The 16,240-nt window shown below is 43.3% G+C and overlaps 1 protein-coding gene and 1 long non-coding RNA gene across 10 annotated transcripts in view; both read right to left on the reverse strand.

Annotated features, from left to right (window-relative positions):
* LOC310754048 (P2R1A-PPP2R2A-interacting phosphatase regulator 1-like) overlaps positions 1–16,240 on the reverse strand; it is a 36,849-nt gene that overhangs the window by 5,069 nt on the left and 15,540 nt on the right. For 2 of the 9 annotated variants that reach the window (XR_014543563.1, XR_014543564.1), the window contains exons 4-10: positions 15,381–15,424; positions 15,243–15,297; positions 14,967–15,068; positions 11,585–11,673; positions 5,620–5,684; positions 4,695–4,791; positions 2,138–2,698 (exon numbers count right to left, since the gene is read on the reverse strand). Coding sequence is in view for 5 of the 9 variants with exons in the window: in XM_083595493.1 (XP_083451619.1) it covers positions 2,539–2,698; positions 4,695–4,791; positions 5,620–5,684; positions 11,585–11,673; positions 14,967–15,068; positions 15,243–15,297; positions 15,381–15,424 (612 nt within the window). In the remaining 4 variants the exon portion in view is untranslated. Of the gene's footprint in view, positions 1–1,113; positions 2,699–3,673; positions 3,988–4,694; positions 4,792–5,619; positions 5,685–11,584; positions 11,674–14,966; positions 15,069–15,242; positions 15,298–15,380; positions 15,425–16,240 lie in introns of those variants that run through there. The other 7 variants (XR_014543566.1, XR_014543565.1, XM_083595493.1 and 4 more) reach the window with 7 other exon arrangements.
* LOC310754073 lies at positions 11,865–14,250 on the reverse strand. Its single transcript, XR_014543594.1, has 2 exons — positions 13,890–14,250; positions 11,865–12,242 (listed from the first exon to the last, which is right to left on the reverse strand). It is a non-coding gene; the product is annotated as an uncharacterized lncRNA (long non-coding RNA).

Consider the following 16,240-nt stretch of genomic DNA (forward strand, 5'->3'; position numbering starts at 1 on the left):
ATGTCACTTAAATTGGAAACCATCTTTAGAAAGATTTTCTCTCCGGAAGCATTTTATTTTAAAAATCTGATTTAAATCCAAAAAAATCTGATTTTGGGGTTGTTGTTTTTAAAAAATCACTGATTTTTATCCACCCTGTCATGTGGTCATGCAGTGCTTTCAAATGCTCTGAGCTTACCTGGGATTGCCCACATAAGCCTCAAGTGTTCCCATTTTAAAGAACAAGGCTAAGCAAGAATGATCTATCCCAGGCATAGGCAAATTCCAGCCCTCCAGATGTTTGGGACTACAATTCCCCTCATCCCTGACCACTGGTCCTGTTAGCTAGGGATGATGGGAATTGTGGTCCCAAACATCTGGAGGGCTGGAGTTTGCCTATGCCTGATCTATCCAAAGGTATCGAGCCTTTCCTGAATTGAGGTTTGAAAACTTCACTGCTACGGTTCTGAAGTTCCAGTACCAGGTCAAACAGCAGCCAGTAAGTGCACGGATTGACAACTTGTATTTTAAAATTATTATTATTAATAATAAAATAAAATAATTATAAAATTGTTGTTATATAATATAAATTTTCTAAGCTGTAGATAACATCCTGTGTAATAGGTCTTGTATTGCTGGGACTATAGGAAACCCTCTTGATATGAGTCAGCCCTTCGTTTAGCTTGGTGCTGTCAACACTGACTGGCAGCTGTTCTCATGGGCTTCACTCATGTCTTTCCCCCTGGAGATGTCAGGGAAAGCTTAATAATTCTAAAATAAAATTATTATTATAAATTATATTAATAACATTAATATTAAATTAATAATATATTACTAATTTTATAATTATTATGAAATTAAATTATTATTTTTAAAAAATAATGATGATGATAATAAAAGATCGAATTTGTTGGATTTAAATCAGATTTCTTTATTATTTAGCAGCAGCTGGGAGACCAGCCAAAACAGCACAGTTTATCTACACAAATACAATTCGCACACGGATAAAATTGAAATATATATATATATAAAATCGGTCCAGTAGCCCCTTAAAGACAACTGTTTGTTCTGGGTCGAAGTTTTTGTGTGCATGTGGATAAAATAGTCATTTAAAAAAATAAAGATACCCCTGGGTGACATTTTACAATATGCACATTTATTGGAGGCGAGGAAACTCTCTCTCTCCCAGGCAAAAACCGGAATACAGGTAACAAGATGCCCAACTCCGATTCCAAACCAACGCTTTCCAAAGGAAAATTCCAGGAAGGGGAAAGCCAAATGTCCTTTTTTTCGCCCTTTTTCCGAGCCAGACAAGCACAATCACGCTTCAAATTCCGCACTATTTCTTGGAAGGAAGGAAGGAAATCAAAGTTTTCCAAATCCGGAAGACAAGAAACATTTGGAACCGGAATCGCACAAATCCGGCGGACAAAGTTGCCTATTCAATACAGACCAGCCAGTGCTCGCAGGACATGGGGAAAGGGCTTCAATCATAAAAAAATACTCTAATAAATCACCAGACTTTTGTTATTATTTTACAGAATTATAAATAATAAATAGCGTGACACAGTAGATTACAAATGGGTTGCATCTTTTTTTTCCTTTTTTGGAACTTAAGCCCAATTGGATCTTGTGAGGAATAAATCAGACTTCCTCAACTTCGGCCCTCCAGATGTTTTTGGCCTACAACTCCCATGATCCCTAGCTAGCAGGACCAGTGGTCAGGGAAGATGGGATTTGTAGTCTCAAAACATCTAGAGGGCTGAGGTTGAGGAAGCCTGGAATAGATCATTTCTTGCACCCCAAACCGAATGACATTTCCCATACTTAAGTGTACTTCTCAGTTTCCACCAGCATTCATCTCAAGAAACAGGCAAACTCTGGCCCTCCAGATGTTTTGGCCTACAACACCCATCATCCCTAGCTAACGGGACCAGTGGTCAGGGTGATGGAAATTGTGGTCCCAAAATAGCGGATGGGGCCAAGTTGGGCCACCAACTTGGCCCTCCAGCTGTTTGGGGAATACAATACCCATCCTCTCTAGGTAACAGGACCAGTGGTCAGCGATGATGGGAATTGTAGTCCCCAAACAGCTGGAAGGCCGAGTTTGACTAGGCCTGACCTAGAATAAACTCATTTATTTCAGCTCCATTCTTACCTTCGGAACAAGGGATCGCGACGGCGACCGGTTTCCCACCGACATTTTTAATGCGAATATAAATTGGATGCTTTTCCGGGAATTCGAAATGTGGGTGTCATTTCTTTGAAAGGAAAGTCCCGATCCAAGGATACATTCGCAAAATAATTTGTAGTTAAAAGGAAAACCGAGCAGACGTTGGCAAAAGAATTAAAAGGGAAACCGGCAAGCCAGGCAGCGCCAGGGCCTGACGCGTCCATTAAAAGGAGGATTAAAATTGCCTGGAGACGTTGCTGAGGAGGGTTGACGTGGGTGTTTCGCACTCGGCACTCCTAATCCGGATGCCCTTGGGGATTTTATGCCGCCGGTTTCTCCGTAGGCGGGTATAGCAAAAGGATGGCACAGGCAGGCGGCAGGGCGAGTCACTTGGGGGAAAGGTCTTCCATCAAGATGAATGGGGAAGCAGGTTCGGATCGCGCGGCAGGCGATTCCGCCGCAGTGCCAGAGGCGGCGCCTTTGGCCAGTGAGTCAGTGGAGGGGCTGGCGCCGCTGGAGCAACTGTCGAGGGCATCTGAGGGCAGGCTGCGGACATGAGGGGAAACCGCAAGCTTCAGTCAGGGCACATAAAATAAAAAATGGTCCAGTAGCATCTTAGAGCAGGCATAGGCAAACTCCTATGTTTGGGACTACAATTCCCATCATCCCTCACCAGTGCTCCTGTGAAGTGGGGATGATGTGGATTGTAGTCCCAAAACAGCTGGAGGGCCAAGTTGGGCCATGCAGCGGTGACCAAACTTGGCCCTCCAGCTGGTTTGGGACAATTCCCATCATCCCTGACCACTGGTCCTGTGAGCTGGGGATTATGGGTATTGTAGTCCCAAAACAGCTGGAAGGCCAAGTTACCGTATTTTTCACTCCATAAGACACACCTAGTTTTTAGAGGAGGAAAACAAGAAAAAAAAACTGAACGAAACAGTGGATGTATGAGTTTTGTGGTTCATGCAATGGCCACAGACGTGATTTGACAGTGAGTTTGGGGTAGCCCATTGCAAAAATCCTGAGGATTCATGTGGATCTGTGCTTTGTAACCACGTTGTTCCACCATTGTGGCCCCACAAAACAGTGGGTGCGTGATTTTTTTGGTGCAGGCTGTAGCCATGGACATGTTACGTGATCTGATGGTGAATTTGAGGTGACCCAATGTAAAAATCCTGAGGATCCCCCCTCCCAGGCAGCCTCCTTTATCGTGTCCCTTATCTCTTTCCCCGATCGCTTACCAATCAGCTGCTTCCTTTCAACACCCCCTTCCCTCTTTCAAAAAAAGGAGCATGATCTGCTTTTTGACCCTGGGCAATTCAGCTCCAGGGACCACGTATTCGCTCCATAAGGCGCACAGACATTTCCCCTTACTTTTTAGGAGGAAAAAAGTGTCTTATGGAGCAAAAAATACGGTATGTATCTGCACACTTCTTCAGGTCAGTACCCACCCGGGTGGATTGGGTACTATCATTTATTGCTATCAAGTCGGTTGAAATCACAATTCAAATCACTCGTCAGTAAGGCTTGATTTAAAATCCTTTTTATTTACAGAAAGGTTCAGTCATGCTGGCATTCTCTTAATATGGACCATTGGAGGAAGGTTTCCTTTTTGGAATCATCAATTTACAGAGAAGCTTTTACAGTTTACGGGCTGGGGGAGTGTTTGTGGCAGGGTGGATTTGATACAAATCAAATAGATATAAATCCCTCATCAGTCAGACTTTATTTCAATCATTCATCAGTAAGGCTTGATTCAAGTCATATTTTTTAATAGAAAGGTTCAACCTTGCTGCCATCCTCTTAATACTGACAACCAGAGGAAGGTTTCCTTTCTGAAATCATAAATTTTCAGAATAGTTTTTACAGTTATATAAAAAATGAGTGATTTTTTAGCACACATGAAAAACTTGAACCACATCCTTATTTCCTGATGAATAGCCTTTGGACTAGAACAGGCATAGGCAAACTCGGCCCTCCAGTTGTTTTGGGACTACAACTCCCATCATCCCTAGCTAACAGGACTAGTGGTCAGGGATGATGGGAGTTGTAATCCCAAAACATCCTGAAGGCCAGTTTGCCTATGCGTGGACTAGAAAGCCACTTAAATAAAAAATCTTTAGAAAGATTTTTCCTCCAAAAGCATTTTGTTTTAAAAATCTGATTTAAATCAAAAAAATCTAATTGAAGAAAAAAAAATCTGATTTAATTTTTTCAAGAATACGATTTTTTTATTTTAAAAAAAAAATCCTTGATTTTTAGCCACCCTGATCCATGGACATATGTCACTTCAACAGAAAACTATCTTTAGAAAGATTCCCGCCCCCAAAGCATTTTATTTTAAAATTCCAAATTAAATTTTAAAAATCTGATTTAAATTTTTAAAAAATCAAATTAAAAAAAAAAACTTTTTAATAAAAAAATAATTGGTTTTTATCCACCCTGGGTAGGAACTATTTTGGAATGCTAGAGCATCAAAAGATACAGCGAACCATTTCTGGGCATTGATGAGTAGTATATGTATTATTAAGATTAATTTTACCATGAGCTGAGGTCAGAAAGGTGTGTCGCGTCAGGAGAAAGCATGTTGGTGGTTCCTTGGAAAAGTCTCTTGGGCTGGCTTTCAGTTTCCATTTCACCTATTGAAATCAAGCAGATTTGTTTCAGATGGTTTATTAGCCAAGAGGTGGAAACTGCCAGAGTTACCAACGACTGAGGAGTGGCAGAATGAAGAAGCTTGGGGACTGCAACTCCCATCATCCCTGACCACAAGTCCTGAGAGCTAGGGATGATGGGAGTTGTAGTCCAGGCATAGGCAAACTCTGCCCTCCAGATGTTTTGGGACTACAATTCCCATAATCCCTGACCACTGGGCCTGTTAGCTAGGGACAATGGGAGTTGTAGTCCCCAAAACAGCTGGAGAGCTGAGTTTGGCCATGCCTGGACTGTGCAGAATTGGCCATGGTGACTGGTAGAATCCGGAACCAAGACAACCAAAAATTTCGAAGAGGCTGGAGTAAATTTATTTGGTATATGAACAATTATTCTAAAAATGTACTGCAAAAAATCTGGCCAAAGAGATAAGAGTTGGCTACAAGGATATTAAGGTCAGAAAATGCTAATTTAAAGGGCGATACAAAGATCTGAAAAGAAAAAAACCAGCTGAAGGGATGGAGTGAAGTCACAAGCTTGGCAGAGAAAAGAGCAGGCCTAGGCCAACTTGGCCCTCCAGCTGTTTTCGGACTACAGCTCCCATCATCCCTGACCACTGGTCCTGTGAGCTAGGGAGGATGGGAGTTGCAGTCCCAAAACAGCTGGAGGGCCAAGTTGGGCCATGCCTGATCTAGAGCAGGAGAGATGTGTGGCTCGGGCGGGCCGCAGGCCCCACAACAAGGGCCGCCCAGCAATTCGTCACCACCCCGTCAGTGGTGACACCCGGGGTGCCCTTCCTCCACCTCTGCACTTACCTTTTCTTTTGATGGGACCAAGAGCGCTGGGCCGGATGCAGTTGATTGGACTCTGGCTCCTCCTGCTAAAATCAAAGCCGGATTATGGTCTTTCCAGGAACGGGGAAACTTCCGAGGTGACAAGGTGAATGACTTTAAAGCTACTATATTGTGTTTTCAAGATTATAATCAGGGTGGATAAAAATCAATGATTTTTAATTATTTAAATCGGATTTTTAAAATAAAATGCTTTTGAAGGAAAAATCTTTCTAAAGATAGTTTTCTATTTCGGTTACATTATAGCCCAAAGGCTATTCATCAAGGAAACAAGGATTGCTAAAACTCAGTCTAAGGCAGGCATGGCCAAATTTGGCCCTCCAGCTGTTTGGGAACTACAACTCCCATCATCCCTAGCTCACAGGACCAGTGGTCAGGGATGATGGGAATTGTAGTCCCAAGGCAGCCGGAGGGCCAAGTTGAGCCACCACTGTTCTAGATCAGGCGTGGCCCAACTTTGCCCACGCTGGTCTAAGGTGTGTTTAAAAAAAATTAATTAACCACATCAGTTAACAAACATGGATACATGTGCTATAATGTTATTCCTTTAGTGAAATAAATGGTTTAAATTGTTATGAAGGAAATGATTATTTTTCTCCTTCCAATAAAGTACTGCAGAAAAGTTGTCCAAATAGAAAGAGTTAACTTACTAAACCTCACCATAATTTCATAATTGTTTCTAATGGTGTAACTAAATCAGTCATTTTTGATATAACTGTAAAAACTCCTCTGAAGATTTATGATTCCAAAAAGGAAACCTTCCTCTGTTTGTCAATATGAAGAGGATGCCAGCAAGGTTAACCCTTTCTGTAAAAAAAGGGATTTTATTATTCCCAAAAGGAAACCTTCCTCTGCTTGTCCATATTTAGAGGTTGCCTGCAAGGTTGAACCTTTCTGCAAAAAAAGAAAGAAAAAAAGATTTAAATCAAGCCTTCCTGACTAGTGGTTCAAATCAAGGAATTTAAATCATGAGTTAAATCGGTTTGATTTAAATCAAATCCACCCTGATTATAATGCTGTATAGGAAACCCTCCCCCCCAATCCTTACAAAGAGTAGCCTTTCACAAGATTTCATCCCGAAAAGAAAACACCATAATATTTTTAACCCCCGGAGGAATTTCACTGAAGATGGACTCTGTGCCCAAGCGGGTTATCAAATGAACCTCTGTTAAATGAGTCTGCTCTTTAATAAGCAAATCTACACAGTGCAGTATTTTCCGGGCAATACTAATAACATCAATATAAAATTGAAAATAAATGCTATCATCTGCAGAAAATAAAACACAAATAATGACAAGTTATGTAACATCCGAAATGCCAATTTATATCTGCATAGATGGGGAATGCAACACACAACGTGTTTAAATGATAACTGAGAAATTTCCACAAGAAAGAAATTTATTTAAAAAATAGGCTTTAAGTAACCAGCCTGTGACTTTATAGTTTCAAATTGTGTTGTGCTGCCAGATTTGATATATAGATATATTGGTCCATCACCAAAGAGTAGTCAACGTAATGAGTTGACATTTTAAACAGTGCTGAAGCAACCTGCATAAAAGGTAAAGGTACCCCTGCCCGTACGGGCCAGTCGGGTCCGACTCTAGGGTTGTGCACCCATCTCACTTAAGAGGCCGGGGGCCAGCGCTGTCCGCAGACACTTCTGGGTCACGTGGCCAGCGTGACAAGCTGCATCTGGCGAGCCAGCGCAGCACACGGAAACGCCGTTTACCTTCCCGCTAGTAAGCAGTCCCTATTTATCTACTTGCACCCGGGGGTGCTTTCGAACTGCTAGGTTGGCAGGCGCTGGGACTGAGCAACGGGAGCGCACCCCGCCGCAGGGATTCGAACCGCCGACCTGACGATCGGCAAGTCCTAGGCGCTGAGGTTTTACCCACAGCGCCACCCGCGTCCCCTGCATATTAAATAACAAATAAACAATAAATAAGGAATACGTACCAAGTAATTTTTTTAGGATATCCATACATGTAAATATAATACTTGTAGATCAGAGCTCACTAACCAGTGTAGCTAGCTGATGCTGATAAAACTGATGTATAGAGACAAGTAAGGCAACACAAAACATGTTTAAATTGTACAACTGATAATCTGGTTTTCGTGTTGGTTTTATGCAAGTGGTTTTTAATGTGAAGCGCCCCGAGAGATATGGGGCGGTGTAGAAATACAAGAAATAATAAATAATAATAACAAACACGACACCAGACACTGTCCACCAGCATACATCTAGATTCAGGTGGGTAGCTGCATTGCTGGGACGCAGTCAAAATAAATAAATAAATAAATGGTTCAGCAGTGCCTTAAGAGAACAACTCAGTTTGTTCTGGGTCAAAGCTTTCATGGGCAGGCCCCCTTCTTCTGATACACGGAAACAGAAGTCCCCTGACACTTATATATAGAGGGAGGGAGGGAGGGGTGGGGTATTTCTCTGAAGGGTAGTAGGAGATGGGTGATTTTACGGTTCCCAAAATGGAAACCTTCCTCTGCTTGTCCACACTGAGAGGATGCCAGCAAGGTCGAACCTTTCTGTAAATAAAGGATTTTATTATTTCAACAAGGAAACCTTCTGCTTGTCCATATTGAGGAGATGACTTCTTCAGATATATTGAAGCAGAAGTCCCCAGGCCCTTATATATAGAGGGAGGAGAAGTCCCCAGACCCTGATATATAGTGGGAGGGTGGGGCGGGGTTTTTCTCCGAAGGGTAGTAGTATGGGTATGGTCAACCTGTTGGCGACTGTGAATGACTGCAATTAGTCCTGCAGGAAAAAGCAAGGGATGGTATACAGATGACCAAAAATAGCTTTAGCATATGCAATGAGACAGGAATCCAATATCTCTATTCAGATGAGGTCTCTCCATAGTTTTCAGTTTAGTAATAAGTTGCAATTCAGCCACTTCTCTTTCAAGTCTCTTTCTGAAATTCTTTTGCAGTAAGACAGCTGCTTTCTCTGTAATAAACTGACAACTTTTCTAAATGACTATAACATACTATCTGAAGCTCAGGCAGCTTTCTGCAAGAACCACTCAACATCAGACCACTGTCTGATGCTGTCCCTCCTAGCCGAGAAGTACACCAGACCTTGACAGGGAAAACACTTTGTGGCCTTTATGGACCTGAAATCTGCCTTTTGACTCCATCCCCAGATTCCAACTATGGGCCAAGTTACATCTAGCACTGAAGGATAAACGTCTCCTATATCTTACTAAAGCCCTGCACTGTGGAAGCAATTTGCACGTTAGGTGTGGGTTGCAGGGCCAGCTCTCAGACTGTATTGAGATGGCCAGGGGAGTGAGACAGGGATGCATTTTGGCCCCTACTTTGTTCAGTTCGTTTCTGAATGACTTAGAGGCAAGCTTAATGGACCCCGATGGCCACGTTCCAAAAATAGGGACGAGAAAGACCCCTCTCTTGTTGTATGCGGATGACGCGGCCATCCTCTCCTGAACCAGACCTGGCCTGAACTATCAACTAAGGAAATTCTGAGACTACTGCTCTGGTAATGGGTTATCCATCAGTTATGAAAAATCTAAAGTCCTGGTGTTTGAGAAGAGATTCTCCCTGAGTAAATGGGTACTGGACGGTCACAGACTAGAGCAGACCAAATTCTTCCGGTACCTAGGGCTTCTGTTCCATTATTCCAAGCCCTGGAAACATCATTGGCAGACCGCCTATCAAAGGCGGAGGTAAGCAAACTGGCTATACTTCAATTCTTTTATACAAGGGGAGGCCATTATGTTCCATCAGCCATTAAGGTATTTAATGCAAAATCTGTCTCTCAACTCCTCTACGCCTCAAACGCCTGGTTCAATGGCTCATTCTCCAGGTTCAATGGCTTCCAGGCAAAGTTTCTCCGGTCCAAATTGTGTTCCAAATGCAATACTATTTTTCAAAACAGGTGAATGTCCTCTATCAACTAAAGCATGGTGGGCTGGCCTGAGATACTAGCTCAAGATCTGTGTCTTTGGCCTAGGGAAGGGCTTCCATTCCTTCCATACCTAAACAACGAGGAGTTTGCCAGCTCATAGATGAAAATGATGGTTAGAAAAGCCACTTGGCTTGGTATGCCACCTTCTCTCCTGTACCATCTGGGCTATGATACTGCCTTTGAATCTCTGAGGCAAAGCCTCTGGAACATATCACATAGTGATCTCCGATCTCAATCTCATGTTATCTGTGGCCCATTAGAAGTAGGAATTCACTATGGGTTCGAGTTTCAGACACCTGCATGTCTTAGAAATTTGTCTGTACCAACATACCGGCGTCTTTTCACCCAAGCCAGATTAAATGTATTCCCATCAGGTGTGTTAAGCGCCAGACTGAGAGGTGGTGGTGGTGGTGGTGTTGTTGTTGTTGCTGAGTTGTTTAGTCGTGTCCGACTCTTCGTGACCCCATGGACCAGAGCACGACAGGCACTTCTGTCTTCCACTGCCTCCCGCAGTTTGGTCAAACTCATGCTGGTAGCTTCGAGAACACTATCCAACCATCTCGTCCTCTGTCGTCCCCTTCTCCTTGTGCCCTCCATCTTTCCAAACATCAGGGTCTTTTCCAGGGAGTCTTCTCTTCTCATGAGGTGGCCAAAGTATTGGAGCCTCAGCTTCAGGATCTGTCCTTCCAGTGAGCACTCAGGGCTGATTCCCTTCAGAATGGATAGGTTTGATCTTCTTGCAGTCCATGGGACTCTCAAGAGTCTCCTCCAGCACCATAATTCAAAAGCATCCATTCTTTGGCGATCAGCCTTCTTTATGGTTCAGCTCTCACTTCCATACGTTGCTACTTGGAAAACCACAGCTTTTACTATATGAACCTTTGTTGGCAAGGTGGTGTCTCTACTTTTTAAGATGCTGTCTAGGTTTGTCATTGCTTTTCTCCCAAGAAGCAGGTGTCTTTTAATTTCGTGGCTGCTGTCACTATCTGCAGTGATCATGGAGCCCAAGAAAGTAAAATCTCTCACTGCCTCCAGACCGAGAGGTATCCCTTATCAAAATAGGATCTGTGTGCGCTCTCAGGACGTCGACTGCATGAGGCATATTTTATTGCATTGCGGACAATATGATCAAGCTAGGGAACTATAGATTAAACCACTATTGGCAAATCGGCTGGATCAATCTGAAGCCTACTATATCAAATATCTTCTGGACGACAAGTCCAATGATATCACAGTGGCCGTGGCAAAGTTTCTTTCAGTAGTCATACAAATCAAAGATCAACATACCCATGACTAAACAAATAACGCTTCGGTCTCCCTTCTTTGGGGGGTTGTCTGTATTAATCTATTTTATTTTGAATCCATTTTATGGGTCGTTGGACCACATAACATAATAAAGATTATTATTATTATAGAAACAGTTAACTTATTAAACCTCACAATAATTTCATAATTATCTGTCAATCAATGTATTTTTAATAGTAGAACCAAATCAGTCATTTTGGATAGAACTGTAAAAACTGGGAATTTATTATTTTTCAAAAATGAAAACTTAAAATAAATTGTCATAATTTGTTTATGAAACAAATTTCATAATTATCTGTCAATCAATGTATTTCTAAGAGTAGGACCAAATCAGTAATTTTTGATAAAACTGTAAAAACTACTCTGAAAATTTATTATTTTCCAAAAAGGAAAACTTTAAACAAATCCTGATTTCCAGATGAATAGCCTTTGGACTCGAATGTCACTTAAATAGAAAACTATCTTTAGAAAGATTTTTCCTCCAAAAGCATTTTATTTTAAAAATCTGATTTAAATAAAAAAAGAATCCCGATTTTTTAAAAAAAATATTTTTAAAAAATCAATGGTTTTTATGCACCCTGATATATTCCATTCACAGGCATAGTTCATGTACAGTATAAATTAACAGTACAGAAGTCAAACTGATTATTAAGAAACACTTCCACAGATACAGTGACTTACTTTGAAAATCTCCTTGTGGGGCTGGGAATTGGGCTTGGAGGCAGTCCATTACTACTCACAAACATTTGCAGGGAGGGAGAAAAGCATTGCTAGGAAAGACAAGCACAGCATTGAAAAGCACCTGATGTTTTAAAGAAGTCTTATCAACATATAAACACCAGTGACATTAGCTAAAAATGTATAAAACAACGAATCGTCGTTGGAAACGTAAAGAAAAGGAAGCTACTTTTTAACCGTATGTGGTTTTAAAAAAATGTTGAAACATACATTTATTTAAAAAAAACAAAACAAAACCCAGAAGCCTTCTTACTAGGAATTGTGGGTAATGAAATACATAAGCAATATAAAAGACTGTTTTTATCTGCAAAAACTGCAGCAAGAATATTATTAGCCCAGAGATGGAAGCACATGAGATGCCAATGAAAGAAGAGGGGCTGACGAAATTAATGGACTATGGTGAGCTGGCAAAACTTGCAGGGAAAACTCGGAACCAGCAAGACCAGACTTTCCTGAAAGATTGGAATAAACTTACAGAATACTTGAAAGACAATTGTAAAAAACTAACTTCGCTAGTAGGGTTGCAAGAAGTTTTACAAGGTGGACTTTATCCATTATTTCAAAGTATAATTTAAAAATGGTTGATTTACGATTAGGATTTCTTAGTACAGTCATACCTCAGGTTAAAAACGCTTCGGGTTAAATCTTTTCAGGCTGCGTTCCGCGGCAACCCGGAAGTAACGGAACAGGTTACTTCTGGGTTTCGCCGCTCGCACATATGCTCAGAATGACGTCACATGCATGCGCTAATGTGGCAAATCGCAACCCACACACTTGCAGATGCGGGTTGCGTTCTGCTCACGATGCAAAGGGGGCTCTGGAACGGATCCCATTCGCATCCAGAGGTACCACTGTATTTTTTTGTCTATAAGACTAGGGTTTTCCCCTGAAAAATAATGTCCAAAACTGAGGGGCATCTTATACACGCGGGCCATCTCCCCCCCCCTTTCATAAATCAGGGTTCCTAAAAATAGGGGGCATCTTATAGACAGAAAAATACGGTAATTTAAAAATGGTTGATTTACGATTAAGATTTAATAGTACAGTGGTGCCCCACAAGACGAATGCCTCGCTAAACGAAAAACCCGCAAGACGAAAGGGTTTTCCGATTTTTTAGCGGCTTCGCAAGACGAATTTCCCTATGGGCTTGCTTCGCAAGACGAAAGCCCACAGGGAAATCTCCGGGGACAGCGGGGAAGCGCAGCGCGCCTTCTCCTCTGTTCCCGGACCTGTCCTGAAGGCTTGCGGTGGGAGGTCCGGGAACAGAGGAGAAGGCGTGCAGCGCTTCTCCTCTGTTCCCGGGGCTTGCGGTGGGAGGAGGGTTTTTCCTCCCCACCGCCAACATTCAGAACAGCATTCTGAATGTTGGTGGTGGGGAGGAAAGCCCTCCTCCCACCGCAAGCCTTCAGGACAGGTCCGGGAGCAGAGGAGAAGGCGCACAGCGCTTCTCCTCTGTTCTCGGACCTGTCCTGAAGACTTGCGGTGGGAGGAAGGTTTTCCTCCCCACCGCCAACATTCAGAAGGCTGTTCTGAAGGCTGGCGGTGGGAAGAAAAGCCCTTCTCCCGCCGCCAGCCTTCAGAAGAGTTCCCCCAGGGCTGCCTAGGCTGCGGATAGCAGCCTACTGCCCCGCGCGAGGGGCAGCAGAGCGTCCCTCGCGCGGGGCAGCAGAGCGTCCCTCGCGCGGGGCAGCAGGCTGCTATCCGCAGCTTGGAGAGCCCTGCGGGGAAGTCCTGCAGGGCTCCCCAAGCTGCGAATGTCTGCCCCGCGCGAGGGGCGCTCTGCTTAAGAGCGCCCCTCGTGTGGGGCAGCAGGCTGCTATCCGCAGCTTGGAGAGCCCTGCGGGGAAGTCCTGCAGGGCTCCCCAAGCTGCGAATGTCTGCCCCGTGGGAGGGGCGCTCTGCTTAAGAGCGCCCCTCGTGTGGGGCAGCAGGCTGCTATCCGCAGCCTAGGCAGCCCTGGGGGAACTCTTCTGAAGGCTGGCGGCGGGAGAAGGGCTTTTCTTCCTACTGCCAGCCTTCAGAAGGCTGTTCTGAAGGCTGGCGGTGGGGAGAAAAGTCCTTCTCCCCCCGCCAGCCTTCAGAAGAGGTCCGGGGACAGACTGTCCCCGGACCTGGTCTGAAGGCGGTCTCCATAGGAACGCATTAATTGATTTTCAATGCATTCCTATGGGAAACTGTGCTTCGCAAGACGAAAAACTCGCAAGAAGAAAAAACTTGCGGAACGAATTAATTTCGTCTTGCGAGGCACCACTGTACCATATTTTTCTGCCTATAAGACACCCCCATGAATAGGACACCCCCTATTTTTGAGGACTCCGATTTAAGAAAATGGCGGTGAGACGTATACGTCTATAAGACCCCCCAAATTTTCGACATTATTTTTTTAGGGGGAAAACCTAGTCTTATACACGGAAAAACACGGTAATAATTACAATTCCAAAATGCAGTATTATATAATAAGTGGGGAAACAATGAGTCAAGGAGGGGGGAAGTCTCAGGGTGTTGTAGCCAGATGCTTTCTATATTATATATAAATTGCATGTTATGTTTAAAACGTTTGCAAAAAATTAATAAAAATTATGATATTAAAAAAAGTTTTATAAACATATTAAAAAGTGCTGTCATCAGAAACCACTGTGATACTCTATCAGGTTCTCAAAATTGGTGCTCAGGATTTCACTATTCCACCCCTGCTAGTGAAGAAAGCTGAAATGACGCTACATGGTACTCCTTCCGGCACAAATTACTTTGACATTAAATCCGGCTCCAAACCACTGGAAATCTTAATTCAGCTGCCCATGTAGCTTCTGAGCATTCAGCATTCGGTTGCATGCTTTGGATCAAAGGTTTTGTGGTGTTAGTGAGCAGGGAATCTACGGTTTTTACCAAGGCAAGCTTTAATGCGACGGTGTTTTTGTTTTTAACTTGACTACATGGGAAAGTAAAGGACATTTCTGGACAGAAGCAACAAGAAGGCTCGGTGCCCACAGCCCTCTCTGAAGATTATTAATGAGCTTATCGGTCCAAAAGATTTGAGGCCCTGCTATAAAGTGGTACCTCTGGTTAAGAACTTAATTCGTTCTGGAGGTCCGTTCTTAACCTGAAGCACCACTTTAGCTAATGGGACCTCTTGCTGGCGCCGCACGATTTCTGTTCTCATCCTGAAGCAAAGTTCTTAACCCGAGGTACTATTTCTGGGTTAGCGGAGTCTGTAACCCGAAGTGTTTGTAACCCAAGGTACCACTGTATATCATTTAGTTCCTGTAGTCTTCCCACACTGCTGCTTCCCTTGCAACTCCCAAACTGAGGAAGCTCTCTGGCGTACCTTTCCAATCCCCCTCGTAGGCGAAGGTGCCGGAGAGACGGGAATGAAGTCTATCCTCTTTGGAGACGAGGATTTTTCCGATTTGTCCAAGTCATTGTCACTCTGAGAACACAAAAGGGTCATGTTGACAGCCTCACGGGACGCAGCGGCACTAGAGGCTGCGCCATAAAGATCCCGATGAAAAAGAGAACGGCCAATCACTCCATCCCCCACTCTGAGCTCACTGGTTAAGTCAAGGAGTGGAATTAAAATATTAAACATCTGTAAAAGGATTACCAGGCTCAAGCTTTCTTCCCATGATTGGCTTATCTGCATTGCTGTTTGGACTTCCCTAAAACACAAAAAGGCTCATCAGTGGCGACAAGAGAACACAGTATCTGCTTTTTTAAAAAACAACAGTTCAGTTGCGCCTACCTTTCATGCGCTGCTTCTCTGTTCATCAAATCCACTCCTTCCTCCTGGAGTACAAGAATTCACAGCTTAGTTCTCAATGACTTCCTGCTCCGCAAAATTATCATTTCCTATATCAACCACATATCCTATATCAGGCACCGGCCAACTCAGCCCTCAAGCTGTTTTGGGACTACAACTCCCATCATCCCTAGCTAACAGGACCAGTGGTCAGGGAGGATGGGCATTGTAGTCCCAAAACATCTGAAGGGCCGAGTTGGCCTAGGCCTGTCCTATATCAGCAGAATCTAATATATCCTATATCATGGGTAGGCAAACTAAGACCCGCTGGCCAAATCCGGCCCATTGGCCTTCTCAATCCAGCCCAGAGACGGTCCTGGAATCAGCATATTTTGACATGAGTAGAATGTGTCCATTTATTTAAAATGCATCTCTGGGTTATTTGTGGGGCATAGGAATTCGTTCATTTTTATTTCTTCAAATATAGTCTGGCCCCCCACAAAGTGTGAATGACAGTGGACCAGCCCCGTGCTGAAAAAGTTTGCTGACCCCTGATCTACAGGGACTGTTCGAAACTAGTAGACTCCATGCCAAACTGTGTTCAAATGCTGCTTAAAAAGAGCAGAGGTCACCTCTGTCACTAATGTACATATGTGTGGGTTTTGTACGTGTAATGGTGTCTATCCCACCTGTCTGTTCATAAAGTCCAAACCATCCACATGAAAGGTTGTTACAATTCCATAAAATCCTTTCACAGAGTCTAAGACAAGGATTTCCGGAATATTGGCCTTGTTTCACCGTCCTGGGCTTCATCAGTAGTTAAAGCTCTAAGTAATGCAAATATATACAATATCATTACACGA

This window comes from Podarcis filfolensis, assembly GCF_964270895.1.
Source record: "Podarcis filfolensis genome assembly, chromosome: Z".
In the NCBI taxonomy this organism is placed as follows: Eukaryota; Metazoa; Chordata; class Lepidosauria; order Squamata; family Lacertidae; genus Podarcis; species Podarcis filfolensis.